Source organism: Mirounga angustirostris, unplaced genomic scaffold (assembly GCF_029215605.1).
Source record: "Mirounga angustirostris isolate CCGP_5_RB_7025 unplaced genomic scaffold, mMirAng1.0.hap1 SCAF_1, whole genome shotgun sequence".
Classification (NCBI taxonomy): domain Eukaryota; kingdom Metazoa; phylum Chordata; class Mammalia; order Carnivora; family Phocidae; genus Mirounga; species Mirounga angustirostris.
Genome location: NW_026991709.1, coordinates 3,964,535 through 3,987,825, shown reverse-complemented (window position 1 = coordinate 3,987,825; position 23,291 = coordinate 3,964,535). Strand labels below are relative to the sequence as shown.

Here is a 23,291-nt window from a genome sequence, read left to right as displayed (position 1 = left end):
GACCCAGGTGGCATCGTTGGCGTCCGGCAATGGGGTGATTTCGTCTTTTGGGGAAGGAAGGCGTGTCCTGTCTTCCCGTTCTCTGGGAAGTGCTTCCTGCATAGCAGACTGAAGGCACATTCCCGAGGTGACCGACCTCGGTGATTTAATGGGAGCCGCCCACCCATGGGAGCCGCTGCAGCCCCCCAAGCCGCTCAGCTGCATTCCCGGCCCTGGCAAAGGCTCGTGCCCCAGGGGGAAGACACTTCTGGGGTTGGGCAATGTGGATGGAATGTGGGCTTCTCTGCTGACCTGCTCTGTGACCTTGGGCAGGTCATTAACCCTCTCTGAGCCCTTGCTTCTCGTCTGCCAATTACGGATCGTGTGCACCCAGGGCTGTACTCTGAGCTTCTCCTTCGAGGGCTTGTTTCTACAAAAGGAGACATCTGTGTGCCCCCCACTCAACTGAAGTTATGCTGCTGTGTGTCCCCTGACCCTTGTCGGTGGGACAGACACCGTGTCCCTCTAAAGCACCGTGCGCTCACCTGGGTTTGGGTGCCAGAGCTTTGCCAGCATCCTCTGAGATGGGAAGGCCCGGTGTCCGAGCAGGGTTCCTGTCCTTGTGAGGGAGGGACCAGGCACTGTCCTCTCTGTCTTTGTCTCTTCTCTCCTCTCCTCTCTTGTCTGGGTTTTGCTTTGGTTTCTGGACTGACTGTTTGAGAGACGGGCTGCCCGCACCTTGCGGGGGGCTGATGGGCATTGCTTGGCCCTGCCCCTCTGTGGTTTCTGTCCCTGGGATCCTCTGAGCATCACAACCCCGACCAGAAGCATCAGGACAAGCCACCGTGTACACGAGTGTCCACAGCACACGGAGGAGGAAGCAGGCGGCCCCTCCACTGTGCCCAGAACTGGGCTGGGCGGAGCTCCTGGGCGGGAAGTAGGGCACCTCCATTTCGTATTTCTCTAAGGGGACAAGTGCAAGGCTCTGCAGCCGAGGACGATTTTGTTACATAAAGACAGAGTTGTGCACGTGTGGGACACCCACAAACGCCACTCTACGGGGATTCCCGGTCCCCCAGCACCAGACCGAGGTCCCCACCTCCACGTGTGCACGTGGACCCCTGCGGGTCCAGAAGTAGGACAGAGAGGTGACTTCTTCACTTTCCACTGTCGCTTTTGTGATTCTTCTATCCCAAACGTGTGTTTGTTGTTTCTAAGAAAAGCAGGTTTCTGATATTCGAGAGGGGCAGCCCCGAGCTGCGTCTTGCCCCTTCTCGGCTGCCCGACCCTGTGCAGGCCCCTCACGGGAGGACCCCTCCCAGCCAGCCTGCCGCAGGTCCCCTGTCCTTTCAGGCTGTGCTGGGAACCAGCGTCCCTCCCGGAGCCTCGAGTCCTGAGCCTCACGAGCCTCGCACGACTGGCCGTGTATCGGCGCAGCCAGCCCGGGGGTTCATGGGCAGACCCACCTTCCCAATCGCTTGGTGTAAATGACAAGACCACAGGCTACACCCCAGGGGCCCACCTTCTCCCTTGAAAGGGCCTGCTGCGCCCACAGCCCTGCATCCTTGGTACGCCTCCTGGCGAGCACAGCCTGAGTGAGTTGTGCTATTATCTGGTGCACAGTGTGCACCCCGATACCAAGGGACAGGCCCGGGTGCTGTCAGAGGATCCCCTGTGGGCGCTGCCCCGAGGGAAAGGGCCTCTCAGAACCCCGGGATGCGGGGCCGCCCCCAGGCCAGCAGACTGCACTTGGCCTCCAAACGGCCGGTGGCCAGCTCGTGGTCATCTCAGGGACTCACCTGCATCCTCAGGTGGTCCCTGATTCACAGAACAGCCTAAGGGAGGGTTTGCTCGAGGGTAACCCCGGTCCTGACCTGAACCGCCAGGAAGCCAGCCACAAACGAACAGACGCCCGCCCGGCATTAACGCTCCCTCGGTGATGTCATGCAGGTCCCCGTGGCCCAGGCCCCGGGGTGCCTGACGGGGGCCCCTGCACCAGGAGCTTGACCTTGCAGAGGAGAAGCCTCTGCTGTCCCCCAGCTTTTCCGTGTGTCTGTCCACCGAGGGGCAGACACAGACTCTATGCTTTGGGGTCCCGGCCCCTCCCCGCACTGGTCTCCCTTGGCTCTGGTGCCTGTTAGCTGACCTGAGTCACCTTCGTCCCGGGGGTAGGCATGTGAGCGCCTCCTCCAGACTGCGCATGTGCGCTGTTCCTCTACCCCTCTCCCACCTCGGTGACTGTCAGCCCTCCCCAGGCGACTGTCGCTGTCCGTAATGAGGCAGATCGCAGGGCCACAGCTTGCTGCCTCTCTCTCCTGCCTGAGGAAACTGGTCCTCGGGCACTCCCTGTCCAAATCGAGGTGGCACCTGGTGACCGGTGGGAGTGGAGGTGTCTCATCTGTGAAAGACGAGTAGACCACTGGGCGAGAACTCCCCAGGCCCACGCAGGTGTGGGGGTGCAGGGAGCAGACGGCCAGAACAAGGGGCTCCGTGGGGCGCTTCACTCGCCCCTGTAACCGTTGGGTGGGGGGGGGGGTCAAATACTTCGTTTGCATGATTGTGACCATTGGAGGGTCTGCTCTGAGGATGTTTCTCAGGAACTGAGAAAATGTCTCTGAATTAGGAGTCTTTACCTGCGGTCCAGTTGCTTCCATTTTGTTTATAGCACATCGAACAGTCCCCTCGAAGAAAGATTAACGTGGCTCTGTGTGGGGTGTGTTTTCCTCTGATGCAGCTCCCGGATGGAGACTTTGCAGAAGTTCCAGAGCAATTTGATGTGGCTGCAGCATGAGAAACTCTTAATTCTTAATTAATTAATGCTATTTTAATTATTTAATTATAAGGTAACGCTATGTGAATCGATTTTACACGAATAGTTTATGTGAATATAAAGTATAAATAAATGAAAGAAGAATCATTTGATTAATAAAGGCGCTTGCTCACCGTCATGGGGGCGGAGGCAGCATGGCGGGTGGCGTGGCCCTGGGTTAACATCTGTTCACACTGGCTCTGGGGTCCTGGAGGAGGCACCTGCTTCCTCGTCCCACCAGGAGGTGGATTCCTCGTAGGCCAGACACCGCGCGTGCAGAGCTCGGAGCTGCCAAGGGGAACCGCGAGGGGCAGCTGAGGAAGGGGGCACATAGGAGGCTGACTTTCTCACCCAGAGCTCGCATGAAAAATCTTGCTTTTAGTCTTGGTTGTGTCTTTAGCGTATTTATGGGTTTGTCCTTCCTGTGTGGGGGTCGAACCCATGGACCCTGCGATGGCTGGGAATGAATGTGATGTGCTTTCTGCAGGATACAAGACCCTCCTGAAAGGAATTTCCGGGAAGTTCAACAGCGGGGAGCTGGTGGCCATCATGGGGCCCTCCGGGGCTGGGAAGTCCACGCTCATGAACATTCTGGCTGGGTACAGGTGAGTAGAGCTGTGCTTCTGACTTGGACGGGGCAAAGCTGCCTCTCTGCGGGGTTGGAGAGTAGCTGCCCGGTCTGTCCTGTCACTTCTTAAGATTCTGCACAGACTCCGGTGAGGCCTGTGGGGTTGAGCATTAAGAGGCCTTAGGATTGGGGCGCCTCTGTGGCTCAGTCGGTTCAGGGTCCGACTCTTGATTTCGGCTCAGGTCATGATCTCAGGGTCATGAGATCAAGACCCGCATCAGGCTCCGAGCTCAGCGGGGAGTCTGCTTGAGATTCGCTCTCTCCCTCTCCCTGCTCTCTCTCAAAAAAAAAAAGATTAAAAAAAAATGTGAGGTGAGCAGCAGGAGAACCGTCAGACAGGGGCCCGGGGCTCAGGTGCTCTGGCCTGGGCCTGTGTTAGCCCCTGACGTCCTGCCAGTGTCTTTGCTGGGAGAGCGGCTGGAAAACTGAATCTTTCCAAGTGTTAAATTGCCCTCTTAGAGCCTCTGTTCTCCGCTCTCGGGCTCCCATTTGCCAACATTAGCAAATACTGCTAATACTACTAATAATTTCATCTCCTGGAAAAAAAGACAAATATCACCCCTTTCCTCAGGACCTCTGAATTACTCTTTAATGCCAGAAATTAGGATTTTTTAAAAACCTCCCGTATGACAAGTTTCTGCCTGTTGCATTCACATCGAAAGCTTGAAGCTGATGCCCAGCATCATGGGGGTGCGTGGCAGGGGTGGAGGGCAGACACTTTCAGCATGTCCACACCCACAGCCGCTGCCTGGCCGGGGGTGCTCAGGCAGCCTGGGGCCGCCGACCGCTGCCTGGAGGTGCCTGGGCCCCAAGCCTGGCCCCAAGGGTGGCCAGGGGATCCCGGCCCATGCCCTGGAGGAACGAGCCCAAGGTCGCAGTACTGGCCGGGATGAAGTTGGAAACCAGACGGGATTGCACTGGTCTCCACAGCCCCTTGGTGTTTCTGTGCTCTGGGACGTCTAGGAGGCAGGTCCTCAGGGGGATGCCTGTGGCTTCCACCCCCTCCCCGGGGCTGAGATGACGCACGGGGAGGGCATGGGGCAGCGCAGATGCACAGTGGGTCTGGGAGGGGGAGGGAGAGAGGGTGGCTGGCGTCTCCGAGATGCACACGCCATGCCCCGATCTATTGAGTGAGGGGACAACTTCCCCTGTGGAGAAGGAGCATCCCCTTGGCCGCAGGGGTGCAGGTCCAGCCCCTCCTGTGAGCCACCTGTGCACCGGGAGTCTGCTCCCCTCGTGCCCTCAGGAACTGCTTCTGACCGACGCCCTCGGCTGCAGAGTCCGGGCCTTTGGGGCCTTTGGTGTAGCCTCGGCTACTCACGAGATCATTCGGAAGCCAATCTCACAAAGCCCAGCAGAGCCGGGGTGTCCCTCCGACCTGGGGGCCGCAGGTGGGAGCACCCACGAGTATCTCTGCTTATTAGCACCTGTTCCTTAGGGGCTCGGTACCCCTTCGCCTTTCATCCTGAGCATGTTCTCCACGCAGCTCCGTCCTGCGCGTCCTGGTGCTGATCTGGGTCGCCCCCTCCATCCCTTCTGGCCCCTTGGCGTCCCTGCCATAAACGGTCCAGCTGGGAAGCTGCTGGGAGGGGCCCCCTCCCTCCCCGAGGCCCTGGAGGAGGAGCTCACCGTGTGCTCTGTGCGCTTGCAGGGAGACGGGCATGAAGGGCGCCGTCCTCATCAACGGCCTGCCCCGGGACCTGCGCTGCTTCCGGAAGGTGTCCTGTTATATCATGCAGGACGACATGCTGCTGCCACACCTCACGGTGCAGGAGGCCATGATGGTGAGCCGCCCCCTTGGCCTGGGCCCGCCCCGGCCTGGCCCCCTCGTCCCCATTAGGCAGAGCGGTGCCCTCTGCGGGTCACCTGCGCACCGGCAGGTGGGGCTCTGGCACCAGGCCTGCTGTTTGGACAGCCTCATCGAAAACAAAGTCCCCACACCCCAGGTTCTCACGGACTCTGGACGGCGAAATCATGGTCAAGTTTGTGAGAAGGTTATTGACCCACCTTCTGTGGGTGACCACCTAGAGGAGGCCACAATCTTACCGCCCATGCGCCATCAGCTGTCCTTACTTATTTGTGGCTCTCGGCCTGAGGTCCCCAATCTGGCGCCTGGGTTGGGGCCCTGAGTGTCTGGTCGTCAGCGCCCTGCCGGCCGGGGTCGGGGGATCGGAACAAGCATCTGCTGCACACCCCCTGCATCCCAGGCCCCGTATGCACAAAGGCCCGGACAGTCACCAGGAGTGTGGCAGTGAGCTCGGGGCGCCTGCACGACGGGGTCTGGAGCAGCCCGGACGGCATGTGCTCAGGCTGCTTGCTTTTCTGCCTTCTCCTGGCCTGCTGCCGAAGACCGTGCCCGGCCTCTCGGCCCTCCCCGTTCTCAGCAGTTCTGCCTTACGTCCCTGGTTGATAAACGGGCGTTTGCCTTGGTTTCCCTGCCAAGAGAGGTCTTGCCCTGTGCTTCTGATTTGGACGGGGCAAAGCTTCCTCTCTGCGGGGTTGGAGAGTAGCTGCCCGGCGTTTCATCTGAAGGGCTACTCCAGGGGGTTCTTATCTCAGCAAAGGGATGCAGAGTAAGATGTCGGATACGCGATCTGCCCCCTAACCTGCTCTGCGGGTTGTCCGCATTCGTGTCCCCGGGGACTGAGTGTTCTGGAAAGGGGGAGAACTCTCCACCGGGCTGGGCCTCACCAGCAGCCCCGTGCCCGGGGCCCCTAAGAGTGTATCCTGCCTCTACATGGCCATTCTGACTGTGGCACCAGGAGCTCAGGAGGCGTTCAAACAGAACAGCAAATTTAGAAAATTCAAGCTTTGCTGCTCCCTGAAGGGCTACTTCACCATTCTCTTGGGCGACCAGAATTGAGCTTCTCAGCCAGTTACTCAACTCAGCACTTGGTTACTTGACTGAGAAACTTCCCTTTGGCTTCCAGCTCGATCACTGCTTTCTTGTGCAGACAAGATTGGTGACAGTCCCCAACCTGTCACCACGCCCTGCTGTGAAGTTCATTTGCAGAATGAAATTAGGGTTTGACCTTGGAGAGTTTCATGATGCCTTTGAAAATCACCTCTCGCTTGAGGGAATACTGCTTTTTGGTTTTGAAGGTCCTGCCACAGGCGTAGGGATGACACCGGACACCTGCACCCCATCCCAGCCACGTGTCAGAGCGGCTGTGCATTTCCACGTGCTGTCTCTGACCCTCAAGACCACCAGGCAGACCGCACAGTGACCCTGGGTGTTGCCGAGCGGGCAGCTGGCCCTGCAAGCACCCCAGGCCTGGCCTCTCCCCCAGCTCACCGGCTGGAAAGTGTGCCCATGAGGAAACGGAGCAGTCCCCCTTGTCCTTGTCCCCTGCAAGGCCTTGTCCCCCAAGGTCACCCCAGAACGGGACAGGCCAGAACCAGGGCCAATACTGGATGTTGATGGCCCCTCGAGTCTCACCAAGCAGTGCCAGGGGCCCCTTGGTGTGCCAGCAAACAGGACCTCAAGCAAAACAAAATGACCACAAAACTGGAGTCCTCACATTTAGCACTGGCCAATTTCTGTGTTGTGAACCCTCCACGGTGGGTCATTTTAGTCTGTCGGTGCTTCAACAGGTGGCCCCTGGACTTCCTAGATATACAGCAGTGGTCTTCACTGATGGCTGGAGTGTCCCCGTCGGTCGGGTGCCCACACCTGCCTTCCCTCTGGGCACAGCAGAGAAGCCATCTGACATGACAGGAAGCGTCCCGGACATGTACTGCTGTCCTGGGCCCTGCCTTTGGGAAGCCCGGGGGGGGGTGGGAAGCCCAGACCTCCGAGGGGTGTCCTCTGTCGTGTCAGAGTGAGGTGTGCCCTGCTGACCGCCATCTGTTCTGATCCCACCCCCGGCAGGTGTCCGCACATCTGAAGCTCCAGGAGAAGGACGAAGGCAGGAGGGAGATGGTGAGTGCGCCCTTGAGCCACCGGTGGTCCCGAAAGTGCACGGAATCCACTTGGCAAACGCGTGGGGAGGGACTTTGGGCCCTGGTTTTGTTTGCTGGTTTGTCACCTAGATTTCTGTGCGGGGGACGGTGACATCTCAGTGTGCGCTCCGGCACAGCAGCCGTGGGCCTGGGAGGGGCCTCCTTGCCCCAAGACTACAGACCTCAGCGTGGCCACCAGCCTGCAAGGACGCAGCAGGGAAGCTCAGGTGGCCCGAGCACACCAGCCTGGACATTAGGCCGAGCACTCCCTCTGCCCTGTTTGGTGCTCAATATGCTTTATACGCCATTGCTTTTTTTTTTTTTTTTTTTTATAAAACACTAACAATGAAGATGGTTAGTCATTCCCTTAAAAATAACCACCCTTCGCCCACCCACACTCACGAGAAGAGATTTGGTTCTTACATATTATTAAGCAGCCTTAAAAAAAAATCAAATAAACAAGTTTCTGGGATGCTGGAGACCTTCTAATCCTCTTCTTCCCCCCTCCCTGGCTCCCCCAAAGCCCAGGGCCTAAGGAGGGTGCCGGGAAGCCCCACGCGGCCCCATGAGGCAGGTGGGACCCGCTTATGTTTACACATCAGCTGGGGGAAACTCAGTTTCCCTCCTCTGCTCCACGGTTGGCCTGGTGCTAGTGAGATTTCCATGCAAGAGTAGAGCTGGGTGAAATCCCACTCGTGCGCGATACCATCTTGTCTTCGAAACCCTTGCAAGACGAGGGTATGGCAGTGGAATGAGGAGGGTCCGCAGGGTTAGAACCAGTGGCGCTACGTGCTCTCTGCTGCAAATCAGAGCAATGCGGTGAGCGCACTTAAGAAATATTAACAGCAATTCTATGTACTGCGTCAATTCCCTTTCCTGTGGCGCATAATAGTTAACGTGACGTAAATGTGTCACGAAGACAATGCCGGGCATCCTCTCCACCGTGGCCCCATGGCCGGCCACCACCCTTCAGAACCCTCAGGATCAGCCGTCCTGGACAGGAGGGAGAGGGGCCCACGACCACTGTGTTGTTGGGTGCCTCCTGGGGAGCTTTTATTCTGAGGTCCAAAGGGATGAAATGGATTACTGGAACCCAGACGTGGCAGGTGTGGGGACCATGCCATCGGGTGGCCGGCCAGGTCTGGGGGAGGCCACGGGAGCCCATTCTGCCTGCACTAGCAGAAGGGACAGGGGCGAGACTGCCTTCTTGGTAGGGCGAGGAGGTGTCTCCGGCGGGCCTAAGACTCGGACATGAAGACAGCCGTGCGCTGTTCTCAGCTGGGTTTACAAGAGCAAAGACATCAAGTCAGCAAGGGTCTTCTTGGTTGACTGCATGACTAAGTCCTCCCATGGGAGGGCAAGCCTTGCCCCTCTCCAGATTCATCTGCTGCTGGATTGAACAAGGCGGTAAGCCTTCCTTGTGGGGCCTGGAGCTGGTCTTGGGTCCTGCACATGCTTCTCACTGGAAGCCCCCGTTCCAGGCCTCAGCCAAGTGTAGGGCCCGCCTCTCCCAAGAAAGCATCCGCAGGGTTCTGTGGTTATTTCAAGGATGAAACAGCGGCCGAGTGCCTGCCCTGACTCATTTCCCTCGAATCTAGGCTGTGGTTGTTTGTAACTTGTGGAAACAATAGAATGGAATGTTCTAGTAGGTAACGGAATGTGTTGTCGACAGCCTTCCTTGGTTCCCAGAAAAGCAGCCTCAGCCCTCGAGGGTTCTCAGAAGGGGCTTGCTCAGGAGCGAAGTCTCCCAGGGCTGAGACATTGTTCTTTCTGACTAGTTTTAAAACAAAACCAACCTGCAGAGCATCACTCTTGAGAGAATGCTGGAGAAATGGTCTGGACGGGGCAGGGGAAGGGCCGGCACTGACATGTGCCTCCACCTCCAGCATCCTGTCCGTGGGGGCCGAGGGCACGTGAGGCGGGGTGCACCCGGCCACAAGGAGGGAGCCCCGAGAGGACAGAAGGCGGAAGGGAGTGGGCATATGCCGAGCCGTGGGGGGGCCCAAAGGCAAGCCTGGAGCGACCGGAGTGACTCTTCGTTCTGCAAGTGTGGCCTGTGGTTCCAGAAGACCGCACAAGCTTGGTGGCTCTGGGAAAGCCAACAGATGGCGTCTGCAGGGGAAGGAGACTGTGCCAAAGAGCCCTCCCCACCTGCCCCGCCTTGCTGGCCCTTCCCAGGCAACCTCGCTGACCTTTCCCGGTTGGGATCCCTCAGACGCAGTGCATTCTAGAAGGGCAGCGGATTGGGTTTATAGATCAGCAAGGAAAATGCCTAGTGGGATTCGGACCCAGGTCTGTCGGACCCGACTGCCCCCTGGCCCGTGGAACAGTGGTGCCCTGGCTCATCCTGTCGCCCAGGCTGCATTTTGTCCTGACTGTGCATCAGTAACTCAAGAGCTGGAGTGGAAATTTTCTTCCCTGTGAGTTCCTACTCCTTCTGGATGACCTCATCTCCCCGGAGAAACCACTGGCCTGAGGTCCGTCCCCAGGGGCTGGGATGGTGGCCAGGCGTGTTCTTGCGGGAACTCCAAGAAGGCTGGCCCTGGGAGGTGAGCCTGGGGTGGAGATGGGGCGGGCTGCTGCGGAGCCCCACTGCCCCGGGGGGCTGCCTCCAGGAAGACACCTGAAAACCACGCTCAAGTCTGCTGACTTCTGTTCCCCGAGTCAGTACTGGATCAATGACCTGGAGTGGACACGGAGGCTTAGTCACAGTGGACTGTTTATATCCTGGTGCCCAGCCTGCTTCCCGGGAGGAAGGGGGGCATGGGCAGGGCCCTCGTGGAAGGAGTGACTGCGTCAAGCCATTTCCTGGCCTTGTTGCCCCATCAGAGCCCTGGTTCTCCCATGACGAGTGCCAACGGGTGGCTTTCCTTCTCCCTGAAGGCCTGGCCGGTGTGGCATGGGTCTGCGGGAGCCATGGGCCCTGCTCAGAGTGCCGTTAACAGCTGCTGATAATCACAGGGCTTCCTCTGGCCAGGCTTTATGCCACATGTTTTCACTGCTTCTCCCATGTTGCCGTCATGATGGCCCTCCCCTCTGTGCTGCTCAGACACCTGATCATCCACTGGCTGTGTGTCTGCACATGGTGATTGAGCACTTCCCGCACCCCCCGTTCTGCACATGGTCATTGAGCACCTTCCCGGGCCCCCCGTTCTGCACATGGTCATTGAGCACCTTCCTGGGCCCCCCGTTCTGCACATGGTCATTGTCACCTTCCTGGGCCTGAGCGAGGCTTACAAGGGTGGAGCCTGCCAGGTCACCAGCAGGAGGCAGAACGGGGCCTCCAGTCCCAGCAGGCCTGGGTCCAGCACTGCTCCCCAGCCTCCTGGGCCCAAACCCAGGAACTCGAACTTGGAAAAGCACCTTACCACTTGGCAACAGGCAGCCTGGGATGGGCCCCGATAAGCAACCCCATCCGTGTGTGTCCATGAGTGGGCTGGGGGAGGCGGCAGGTGTTTCCAGGTGGTGAGGTGTGGCGGGTAGTCCCTGATGACACTGGCTCTGCTACTCCCCCAGGTCAAAGAGATCCTGACGGCTCTGGGCTTGTTGTCTTGTGCCAACACGCGGACTGGGAGCCTCTCGGGCGGCCAGCGGAAGCGCCTGGCCATTGCACTGGAGCTGGTGAACAACCCTCCTGTCATGTTCTTTGATGAGCCCACCAGGTAATCAAGAGCAGCGGAGGGAAGAGCCCTGCCCTCTCCACCAGCAGGGGCCCCTGGAGTTGCCTCCAAAGGGGGAGGCGTGTGCTCTGCCTACCCATCTTTTTCTCTGTCTTGGGGTCCCAGAGCAGAGGCCTGACTTCCCACCCTCTCCCTGTCTGACTCTAGAAGACATGACAGGCTCAGGCCTGTAGGATGGACCTCCCCACTGTGCTGTGAATATGGGGTATGGTTTGGGGGGTCCCACAGGCATCTCACGGTGCCCCTTGCCTTGCAGTGGGCTGGACAGTGCCTCCTGCTTCCAGGTGGTCTCCCTGATGAAAGGGCTGGCTCAAGGAGGGAGGTCCATCATCTGTACCATCCACCAGCCCAGCGCCAAGCTCTTTGAACTCTTCGACCAGGTACGTGCGGTGATAGCCCAGGTGATGCCAAGTCCCAGGGACTCACAGCTTCCTGTCCGTTCCTGGGGGTGTCTTCATTTTTGAGTGGCCTTAAGTGTTGTGTTTCACTGGACTCTGGAGTCATAAGCAGCTAAGGTGGCAGGGCAGGAGGGTAGAAAGAGCTGACCAGTGTTCTCCCTCTGGGGAGGAGGGGTCTGATATTACTAAAGCTTCATTTTCCACCCCCACCCCTGTAACAATGGGGGAACACCTGTTTTACAGAATTAAATGGCAGCTTATCATATGTGTACAATATCATTTCTTTTATAAATCATAGGTTTTGACATTATAAGTAAAAAAAAAAAAAAAAAGGCCCAGGGCCCAGGGATGAAATGTGTACAGCTTCAAAATCTTTCCTAGCAGATGGTTGGTGTGAGGGTGAAGAAAAGCAATATATTAAAGTAATGCCTGTCCATATGATATCTTCCCTGACTTAAAGTTCCCTTTGAACTTTAACATTTTGGGGAGGTAACGTAAAGCTCTCCTGAAAGAAGGAGAAATTGACTGATGGATGGGTGCATGGGTAGGTGGGTGGGTGGATGGATGGATAAATAGAAGGTGGAATGGGTGGTGGATGGATGGGTAGATAGGTGGGTGGATGGATGGAAAGATGGATGGATGGATGGAGGGTTGAATGGGTAATGGATGGATGGGTGGATGGATAGGTAAATGGGTGGGTGAGTGGATGGATAGAAAGTTGGATGGGTAGTGGTTAAATGAATAGATGGATGGATGGATGGATGGATGGGTAGATGGAAGGTTGAATGGGTGGTGAATGGATGAGTAGATGGAAGATTGAATGGGTGGTGGATGGATGGGTGGTTGAGTGGGTAGGTGGGTGGATGGATGGATGGAAGGTTAAATGGGTAATGGATGGATGGGTGGATGGATAGGTAAATGGGTGGGTGGGTGGATGGATAGAAGGTTGAATGGATAGTGGTTGGTTGGATGGATGGGTGGGTGGATGGATAAATGGGAGGATGGATGGATGGGTAGATGGAAGGTTGAATTGGTGGTGGATGGATGGGTAGATGGAAGGTTGAATGGGTGGTGGATAGATGGTGGATGTGTGGGTGGGTGGATGGGTGGAAAGATGAATGGATGGATGGATGGATGGGAAGGTTGAATGGGTGGTGGATGGATGGATGGATGGACGGATGGATGGATAAATGGGTGGGTGGGTGGATGGATAGAAAGTTGAATGGGTAGTGGTTGGATGGATGGATGGACGGATGGATGGATAGGTGGATCAATGGGAGGATAGATGGATGAGTAGATGGAAGGTTGAACGGGTGGTGGATGGATGGGTGGTTGAGTGGGTGGGTGGTTGGATAGAAAGATGGATGGGTGGATGGAGGGTTGAATGGGTGGGTTGGATGGATGTGTAGATGGAAGGTTGAATGGGTGGTGGATGGATGGGTGGATGGGTGGATAAATGGGAGGGTGGATGGATGTGTAAATGGATGGGTAGGTGGGTAGACAGAAGGTTGAATGGGTGATGGATGGAGGGCTGGATGGACTGGCAACTCCTGTTGCTTTACAAAGGAGGACAAGGTTGATGTTCTCCCTCTCTTTACTTTTTTCTAGCTTTATGTCCTTAGTCAAGGACAATGTGTGTACCGGGGAAAAGTCTCAAATCTTGTACCATACTTGAGGGATTTAGGTCTGAACTGCCCAACCTATCACAACCCAGCTGATTTTGGTAAGTAGAGCCTTAACCAGCTGGAGGGGAAAGAAAGGGGCTCTTTTCCACTCTCGGTGGGTTTCTGCTTTTACCTGAAGCCCCCAAATCTTGAATATCCCACACATGGCTCAACTGCCATCCTGTGGTGAAGCTTTTAAGAACAAATTAGAGGTTTTCTTTCCTCCAGAGATCTGGGAACTAGAACAAGGACGTTGTTGTTAGGAGCCATTTTTTCCTAATGCTTTGCTGTGTTACGTTTCTGATTTAAAGGAAGGTATTTCTGAAAATAAATAACCTTTAAAAATAAAAAAGGACCCTCTTACATTGATTAACCAAGTTGTTAAAATGCGGATTTAAATTTCCACCAAACATAACAAAAAAGGTGAAGCTCAGAGTCCAGAGATCAAGTTGATGATCTGAGCTCCTTCTCCTGAGTTGGAGGTCCTGAGGTTGGCAGTGAAGTACGCCGTGTCCTTGAGCTGTAGGAGCCCACCCCTGCATGCTGGCGTTGCTCCCAGGTGCCTCCCCAGCCATGCCCTCTAGGGTGTTGATGTCGCTGCTGCTGGCCATCACTTTCCCCCCACCACCGGGTCTCCGGGCCCAGCACCCTTCCTCCACACCATGCCCCACACATCTATCAGCAAACCTCACAGCCTCTCCAGGCCGTGTCTCCAAAACCAAGTCTCCTCCACTAGGCTCTGCAAGCCAGGGAGGCAGGAACCCCTCTTGCCTTCTCTTTCTCTCAAGCTTCATATTTACTAGGCCGCCAAGTGCTTGACACCCCCCCCAGTCCATCCCCCCTGCCCCGGCCCCTGTGCTGGGGTCCAGTCTTGGCTCACACATCCTGTCTGCCCCAGGCTGCTGCAAGATTGCCCCACAAGCCGGGTGGCCTAAATCAGCAGAAATTCATCCTGTTGCAGTTCAGGGGCTGGAAGTCAAGGTGTGGGCAGGGCCGAGCTGCCTCCGAGGGCTCCAGGGGGGGGTCCTTCCTGCTCTTCCAGCTCCTGGGGGCTCCAGTGTGCCTGGGCTGGTGGCTGGGCCACCCCAGTCTCTGCCCATGTCCTCAACATGGCTTTTTTCTCTGTGTCTCTGGGTGTCCTCTCCTCCTCTTGTAAAGACACCAGTCATGGGACTCGGGGCCCACCCTAAATCCAGGATGATTTCATCTCAAGATCCATAACAAATTATATCTGCAAAGAGCATTTTCCAAATAAAGCCACATTCTGAGGTTCCAGGTGGACATGAATGGCGGGGGCATCAGCCTTTCTCATCCATGTTTCTCATCCCCAAACATCTGGCCACAGCACTGCTGGGATTCCATATCTCTACATCATCATCCCCCAAATTGTGTTCCTTGAGACACAGTTCCCAGGCCAGGCTCTGTCTTCTGAGAAGTGGGTCATGACGGCGAGGGGGGCTCACAGTGGACAGGAAGGGGCTGAGGGGGAGGGAACCCTCAGCTAAAGAGAGGCTTTGGCATGTTGCAAAGGTAGTGGATGGAGCCAAAGATTGTCACACACACGTTCCCCAGAGAGAGAAGGCAGGCAGGGACAGGGGCTGCAGAGGAGGGGCAGAGCAGGGAGGGCCTGCAAAGAGGAGAGGACCTAGGGGGTAGGAAACCGGGCACATGGGACTGTGGGAAGGTCTCACGAAGGGGCGAGTGTACCCTTCTGGCAGCTTCTAGTCCCTCTGTGTCACTGGAGAGAGGGCGGGAGGGGAGAGGGGCCGTTTGGAACATGGTGGAGCAGGGTGGGTGTGAGTGAGCAGGTGAGCTGGCCGTGCTGGGCCCATGTGGCATCACTGATGATGATGTTCTCTTGTGGCAACATGTCCTGGTTTACGACAGGATCTAGGAGGGCTTGGCCGCCTCGGTTCAGGCTCAGGGAAAGCAAATAGCTGGTGTGGCCAGAAGGCAGGGCCAGAAATTCGAAGCCGCGGACTTTGGGCTTCAGCAAGGATGTCAGTGAGGGGAGGGGCCGTGGGAAGGAGGCGTGCGAGACCGCAGGCCGCGGGCCCGAAGGGGCAGCAGTCGTGTGGGCTGTGGAACCAGGGGCCACGGAGAGGCCGTGGGATCCAGAGACGGGGTCAGTGGAGGACACACTCCCTGGGGACTGTGAGGTGGGGCTGAGGGTCCCAAGCGGGCTGGTGGCTCTGGGCCCCTCACCATGGTCCTGAAGAACTGTCACTGTGCCCATCACTCTTGCCTGAGCCCATAGTGACATGCAAGCCCCCTCCGGCTCATCCCTTGGCTCCAATCCTGGGGCTTGAATGCCCAAGGCAGGCATTCAGTAACCACCACTGGGTGAATAAGTTAATAGATGCACGAGCTCTCAGGCTCCCTGGCATTGCCATCTGAATTCACATTTCTAGGATCCCGATGTGACACCTGGCCTTGCTGGGGGTTTTGGAGCTGACGAAATTTCGGTTGTGGCGTGATCCTATCCTATCATGCAGCGTCCATATAATCCGCTCAAAGGACTCCCGCAAGGCTCACTGCTGTGTTGTTGCAAAATGACCAAGGCCTGGGGTCACGTTAGCGACAGGGGGCTCCCCCCTGGAGGGGGGTGCTGGCCCTGACCCGTCTGTGTCTCCCACAGTCATGGAGGTCGCGTCCGGCGAATACGGCGATCAGAACGGCCGCCTGGTGAGAGCCGTCCGGGAGGGCATGTGTGACTCCGACCACAGGAGAGAGCCTGGGGGGGATGCCGAGGTGAACCCTTTTCTTTGGCACCGGCCCTCTGAAGAGGTAAAGCAGGCAAAACGATTGAAGGGGTGGAGAAAGGTAATGCAAAGCCCCGGCCCCCCACGGGATGGCTGCATGCTGCGCCTTGCGCCCTGCCGCATGGGGGCTCTTGCTCAGCCGGGGGGAGCTGCGTCCTGGGCTGGAGGCTCACGACTCCCCCTTCCCGTGTGTGCCCGCAGGACTCCACCTCCACGGAGGGCTGCCACAGCTTTTCAGCCAGCTGCCTCACCCAGTTCTGCATCCTCTTCAAGCGGACTTTCCTCAGTATCATGAGGGATTCGGTAAGGCTGTGGGCCAACGTTCTTTCAGGACAGAGGGAGCTGCAGGGTTATTTTCAGTGCGTTCATCCTGCCTGAGCACTCAGGCTATTTTCCCTGCATTTGCATCGGTCAGCTTTCCTTCCGCGGTGCTGCCGTGACAAACAGTCCCCAGTGGCTGTGACAGTAAATACGTATGTTGTGCTGGAGTGTTGTGCGTTGGCCGCTGTGGCTGGTGGCCCCGCCCCATGTGTCTCATCCTGGGACCCAGAGTGGAGTCACGGCTCCCTTTCTGGAACATGGCAAAGGGCAGCCTGTCAGAGTTCCTGCTGGAGGCAGCAAACCTGGTCTTGTGCTCGCTTTTGTCTGGCCAAGCCCAAGTGGGAGTGTGCCCCTCTCTCAAGGAGGCCCTGGGGGCCTGGGCGTGGGCAGGTGCACAGAGCCCCGTTGGGCAGCAGGCGGTGAGTGACTGGAAGCCATGATCCTGTCCACCCATCACAGTGGACCACCTGGCAGGCTCCCTGCCGAGGGGAGCTGAGTGCCCAGGGGGGCCTCTGGGACCTGCTTTGAATGTTGGGGGGCTTGTAGCTGCCCAGGCCAGAGCACTCCGAGGAGGGACCTCGGGCATATCCATTCTCTGCCCCCCAGCACTGTTTCACCTGACCCCTCCTCTGAAGGTAGACTGCCCTTCGTGCCTTCTGTGGAGCATAGCAATTGCTTCTGTTTTAACAGCAGTAAACTGCTGTGTGTGTGTGTGTGTGTGAGGGCGAGTTGGTTTAGGGTTGGGGCTTGTTTTTCTGGAGAAGAAATCAGGGGCCAATGTCTCCAAAGCCTCAGCCTCGAGGTCTTTGCCGACCGCCATGCATGTCAGCGAGAACCGTGTCTGTCCCCCAGGTCCTGACGCACCTGCGGATCACGTCTCACATTGGAATCGGCCTCCTCATCGGCCTGCTGTACCTGGGGATTGGGAACGAAGCCAAGAAGGTCCTGAGTAACTCCGGCTTCCTCTTCTTTTCCATGCTGTTCCTCATGTTCGCCGCCCTCATGCCCACCGTTCTCACGTGTGAGTGCCTGACCCTACCCCCGCCCACCAACGGGGGACCGAGGTCTTGGCTCGGCCAATAGATGAGTTTTCTGACAAAGAACGTCATGGTCTTTTGAAGTATAATTTTCTTTGTTGACAGGGACTATCATATTTTCTCTTAGACAAGAAAATACATACCATGTTTAAGCCAAAGGAATTAATCACTAATGGAGAAACTGTGAGCATTGTGGAAGGCTGACGAGAGAGAGATTTCTAAAAAGTTTTCTAATCAGGAACACCTCAAATCTTACTGCTAACCTATTACCTCATTCACTTATTAAGCCAGCCTGCTGTGGCCAAGTTTGAGAGTGGATAAAGCTATTCTAGATGGATTTCCATGCAGTTCCAGATGGTTTGCAGAGCACGCTGCCCTTGCTCACTCTGGGCTGACAGTAAACTCCAGCATAAAACTTGCCCCAGTGTCGCCTCCCTAAATGGCCCTGCATGCTCAGGACCAGCTTGGGGGTTCTTGCCCATGGAAGGAATCGCACTGGTTAGTGCTGAGCTTAGCAGGAAATCCTTGTGTGAATCACTACAATAATGCTCAGCATCCGAGTAGATGTTCTCCGCACTTCGATTGTGCGCCCAGTGACCCTTTGGGTTATGAACATGGTCGGCAGTTTTCCCGGGCTGGTGAATCGTTCCGTCTGTCTTATCTCCGTCTCCGAGAGCCGCTCACATGGCAGGTGGGCATCGTGGCCTCCAGCTCAGCATACACGTGCCTGTGCGGATACCCGGCTGGCGGGCTGTGTCTGCCTGACCCCTTTGCCCTCCTTCTGTCTCCTAGTTCCCCTGGAGATGGGAGTATTTCTTCGGGAACACCTGAATTACTGGTACAGCCTGAAGGCCTACTACCTAGCCAAGACCATGGCCGACGTGCCTTTCCAGGTGCGTTCGTGAAGGGGCAAGTGTTCTCCATCGTTCCCTGTAGACGGGGCTGGAGACACCGTGTCCGTGAGGGGTGACGGGCCTGTGCTTGCAGATCATGTTCCCGGTGGCCTACTGCAGCATCGTGTACTGGATGACGTCACAGCCGTCCGACGCCGTGAGGTTCGTGCTGTTCGCCGCGCTGGGCACCATGACGTCGCTGGTGGCACAGTCCCTGGGTCTGCTCATTGGCGCCGCATCCACGTCCCTGCAGGTACCAGCTGAGGACACAGCACGGGGTGGGGGGTGGGGGGGCTCCCTTCTCCACCTGGGCCAATGCGGCCGGGGCCCCTCCTCCCTAAAACGCCGCCTCCCAATTCTGCCCTGACTTCCCAGATTGGCTTCAGCAGGTCGCTGCCCGGGGAAGGAACCGCACCGCGGCGGCTGGTCGGGGTTGGCACAATGACAACAGCAGGTGTCCGTGGCCTTCGTGCCTGCCAGGCGCTGTTCCCAGCACTGTCCTCATCATAGCTCATTGCTCCCCGGCAGCCCACAGCTAGGGTGGTGCTATCCCCATTTTGTAGTGGGGGAGACTGAGGCCCAGAGAGGCGACGTGACCTGGTCAGGGTCGTGTGGCTGGCTCCGAGTCCAAGCTCTCAACGCCTATGTTTTGTTGCCTCTGGGGGATCCGCTCCGCCATCCCTTGGCCCTCTAACGGCAGCCCGCACCCCTACCCTGCCCCAGGGCTTCACGTGCCCCCCAACCTGCCAACCCCCACGTGTGCACTGCGGCAGCTGCAGGGTGCTCAGGTCAGCTCTGTCCCCCAACACAAAGCCACAACTCCGGTGAATCGTGTGCCCCTCAGGCCTTCCACCACACGCCCTCCCCTGTCACTGCGTGGGATGGACTCTCCGTTTCCGTCTTCAGAGCCCCCTGCCAGTGACCACTGGGCCCCTCATCCGTGGGTAGGCATAGCGATGGTGTGCATGGGGTGCATCGGGAGGCCGTGGAAAGTGCTCGGCCCCACCAGCCGCCGCGAGAGCCCAGGGAAAGGTGCTCTTTGCTGCTTCCTCCCTCGGACACGGCGGCAGCACCTGACTGTCCACTCCCCCGGATGCTGTGCCGCAGCCTCATCGTTGTTCCCCTTGGTCCCTGCCTCCTGCAGGAGGCTCTCTCTTCGCCACCCCCCCAGCTGGGGCCCGCTGCTCTCTGCGCGGAGACAGGCTGCAGGTTGGAAGACAGGGGCCCTTAGTGCCATCCTGGCCTTGTGTGACCAGCCGGGAGCCCTGGCCCTTTCCCAGCTGCTGGTGACTCTCCCCAGACGCGTGGGATATGGCCTCCGGGGGACACCTGAGGAAACTGGGCAGGATTCCCACCTGCTGCCCCTGAGCACGTCCCCTGTGTGCCCCCCAGGTGGCGACCTTTGTGGGACCCGTGACGGCCATCCCCGTCCTCCTCTTCTCGGGGTTCTTCGTCAGCTTCGACACGATCCCGGCTTACCTGCAGTGGATGTCATATATCTCCTACGTCAGGTAGCGTGTCTGGAGACTCTGATCGCTCGGGAGCTCTGTGTGGACCAAGGGAAGGGACCAAAGCCACTTCCTAGCCACCAGCTAAATGCCAGCATGATGCTTGCACCACGAATCCGAGACTATTGATGCCTTTCACTTTTTCCCAAGTCTGGTGTGTCCGCACCCTCTCGAACACACATGCACGCGCGCACACACACATACACACAAGGATAAAATAAATACTAGCAATTTATGCCTTGAAGAAGCGGCGGTGGACCCCCGTCTTCTGCCCGTTTTGGAGGACTGCCGTGGGGGGTGTGTTTCCATCTTACCAACCTCGTCCCTCTCTGGAATGAACAGCGCTCATAATAAGGTTCTGACTCTGTGTAAATCCGGTGGAAACCAAGTCCTGTTTTAAACATCTTAATATCTTTGAACAAGAGCATCCTGGCCCCCGGGCGCCGCGGCGCTCGGACCTCATTCTCTCTGCTCCGGGTCCTGGCGCCTCGGCCTCACCGAGCAGCGCCCATCTTCAGTGCTCTTCTCCCCCAGCTGTAGCAATCCCACATGACACACAAGATCCAAGGTTGGGAACAAGCTTTCTTTTTCTAGAATGTCAGTTCAGACCCAGATGTATTGTTCAGGAAAACAAAATCAAAACAAAGCACCCGCACAGAGTTTCAGCAATCTGTGTGTGGTCCAACGCCAAGAAATCAGAAACCCATGTCTTTCTTCTCAAAATTGGTATTTTTTTCTGACGCTGTGGGGCTGCCCCGGAATGAGAGACAGTGCAGAAGGGTTTTACTGAAATGCTCTATAGTCCTTCGAAGGCTATCAGATCCTTTATCATATCCAACTGTTAAAAAATATATCAGGCGATCAAAGAGCCTTCCAATTCGTTTCCCCCACTGAACAAATACCTACTCTTCGTTCAGTTTGGTTTTGTGGGTAGAGGCTCTGGAGGAAACAAAATTTGGGAAAACCTTAGCCAAGCCGTTGGATGTGTTTGTCTTGGGAGGCTAGGAAGTATTTCCGTGAAGACGGGTCTCGGGGAGGGAGGGTGGCCGCACTGCGGATTACGGACAGGGGGACCCTGTTTCCCTCGGCAAATGGAGGTGGGCGCAAGGGCGCGGGGTCCCCTGGACACGGGGAGGGCCTTGCTCACGGCCGGTGCCTTCCTCCGCAGGTATGGGTTTGAAGGGGTCATCCTGTCCATCTACGGGCTGGACCGAGAGGACCTGCACTGTGGCATCGATGAGACGTGCCACTTCCAGAAGTCGGAGGCCATCCTGAGGGAGCTGGACGTGGAGGACGCCAAGCTCTACCTGGACTTCATCGTTCTGGGTATTTTCTTCATCTCCCTGCGCCTCATCGCCTATTTCGTCCTGAGATACAAAATCCGGGCAGAGAGGTAAAAACACCAGAGTGCCAGGAGACACGGACGTAGACATCACGGCCCAGGGCCCCTTGTAGAGCCGCAGAGACCGCTGCTACCCAGCCCCCGGCAGCGTGCTCAGTCCGCGGGCATCGTGCTGCCCATCCACGCCCAGCCAGCTCGGCGCCTCTCTCCTTCTCCCTTTCTGGCTTCACCTGGGAAGAAGGTGTAGAAAGTCGTCGCATCCTTGTGCAGAATTTAACACGGTGGCGGCCGGGCACGCAGGAGTGGGCAGCAGAAGGGCGGCCGGGAGGCCGGGGGTGGCCCCGTCTCGGGACTGTCACTGCCGTCCTACGGTTTTGCCTCCTTCTCCAGGGAGAAGTCAATTTCCAAGCCAAAAGCCGACAACTCTCATTCATTTTAAGAAACTATCTTTTTAGTACTTTTAAAGGAAATTATTCAGGGTAAATAACACACTTTGCTTAGAGACACGAGGGGCTTAACTAAGGCGCGGAGCTGGTCTCGTTTTCAGGCAGACCTTGGGAAAGGCGTGGGCGCGGTGCCCCGGCAGAGAGAAGGCTCTGGGGCTGCACGCGTTCCGAAAAGTCGTACAGAAAACTGGAGGGTGACATTGGCCAACCTTCCCAAAGTCTTTTCTCCCCCCCACCCCGTGCTGCTTATTTTAAGCAAAAAATATATTGTTTATTTCTTCCTAACTTTCTGAACACCTTAATTTCGCCTAAAAGGTGTCTAGAAGATGAGCCTTGTTGATTTTTTGCACACATGTCCCTCTCCTCACGTATCACATCGACTACCTCCGCGGGAGCTGGGAGAGCTTGGGGGGCAGCAAAGCCAGGGGGGCCGGGGAGGGAGCCGCCAGTGGCGGGGTGGGGGGGCGCACTCAGACCTCAGGGCCTCCGAGGCCTCGCAGGCAATGGGCACAGTCCGAGTGACTCGGTCAGACGGTGCACAGGGTCACGGGCGAGGCCACCTCCCGAGCCGTGTGTCTGTGACATCCCTGCCTTCTCCATGCTGGGCCCCTGTGGATGTCACAGACCAGAAGCTCCTTCTTCCCAGCAACAGAATCACAGAAGGAAATCCCTGCGGGGCAGGAGCAGCGGGCACATCTGCGGGGTGAACGGCCTCTGGCTTGGCACTGGCCCCTGGGGCGCCTACCAACTGTCAGAGGTGGTGCGACCGCAGGGGGAGGTCAGAGGAGGCCAAGGGGGGAAATGGAGTTGCTCCCCACTTGGAATCTCACTACCCAGGGGCTGGGGTCGCCCAGAGATGGACTGTTTTCTGCACATGTTCATGCCCTGTCTGCACCTGTCTCCTCCGTGAACAACAGCGCTGCGTGATCTCCAAGGCCGCTGTCAGCTCGAAAGGGGTCTTTGACTCCTCAGTTTTGTTCCCAAAGCTTCTATTTCCCACTTTAAGAGAATGGAAAGAGTTCGATTTTTACTCACATACTGATTTGACTCGCAGATGCTTAGCGATCCCTTTTTCAGCCTTCCATCCTTTGTAGTAAACACACTGGAGCGTATTCAACTGTAACTTTGAGTTTTGCTGTTCTGTACAAATGTGGCATTACCTTCCAGATCAGGTCATTTACCCAGGATCTAACTTAGGCTTTATAAAGAGTCTTCATTGAGTTTCAAGATAGATTTGCCTGCAAGATGTCACCGGTAGGAAGACCCACCTAGGAACAGCCTGGTGAAATAGAGGGAGGGGCGCGGGGATGGATGTGATCACAGCAGATGCCGTCAATACTTAAAGACCTTTTGCCCTCTGTGACCCTGCAAGGACCAGCTAGCCTGGAGCCTCGCTGCAGGGCTGAGGCCACCCTCCCCCGCCCCCCGACAGGCAGCTCGTGTTGTGTGCCCTGAGCCCACCGTGCCTGCCATGTCTCAGCCACTTGGGAAGGAAACGGTGAGATCCCTCGAGAGTGAAAATCTGGTTTCCACGTCTACCTGCACCCTCAGAAGGGATCATTTCCCTAGGAGCTCATGTTGCCTGCATTTCAATTTTCCACTGTTAATAAACTACATTCATCCCCTTAATAGATGAGGAACTGAGTCAGGCCCGATATTGGGGGACGTGAGGGCTGTCGGTTGCTGCAAGGGAGACACATACGCGAAGTAATGCGGGAATTTTTGAAGAGCGCTAACTGGTGTGTGGCGAGTGTGCCGAGTCGCCAGGCAGGAAGATGGGCTTGGAAAGACGTCCAGGTGCGGAGCAAGGCTCTGTCTGCTCTGGGAAGCCGCCCTTCCCTCGTTGTGGGCGAGCGCCCCCTGTTGGAGCCTTCTCTTACAA

The 23,291-nt window shown here is 57.1% G+C and overlaps 1 protein-coding gene across 2 annotated transcripts; it reads left to right on the top strand.

The window, feature by feature from the left end:
* Window positions 1-3,234: 3,234 nt before the first annotated feature.
* Window positions 3,235-21,694, top strand: LOC135362578 (ATP-binding cassette sub-family G member 1-like). Of its 2 annotated transcripts, none has more exons than XM_064578574.1 (13): window positions 3,235-3,393; window positions 5,068-5,200; window positions 7,288-7,338; window positions 10,875-11,020; window positions 11,295-11,418; window positions 13,045-13,159; window positions 15,739-15,887; window positions 16,064-16,165; window positions 17,036-17,204; window positions 18,013-18,113; window positions 18,208-18,366; window positions 19,506-19,624; window positions 20,790-21,694. In XM_064578574.1, the coding sequence occupies exons 1-13, from the start codon at window positions 3,242-3,244 to the stop codon at window positions 21,016-21,018; spliced, it is 1,749 nt and encodes a 582-aa protein (XP_064434644.1). In that variant the 5' UTR covers window positions 3,235-3,241; the 3' UTR covers window positions 21,019-21,694. The 2 variants fall into 2 exon arrangements, with proteins under 2 accessions (XP_064434644.1, XP_064434640.1); XM_064578570.1 differs by having other exon boundaries at window positions 15,739-15,923.
* The last annotated feature ends 1,597 nt before the right edge of the window (window positions 21,695-23,291 follow it).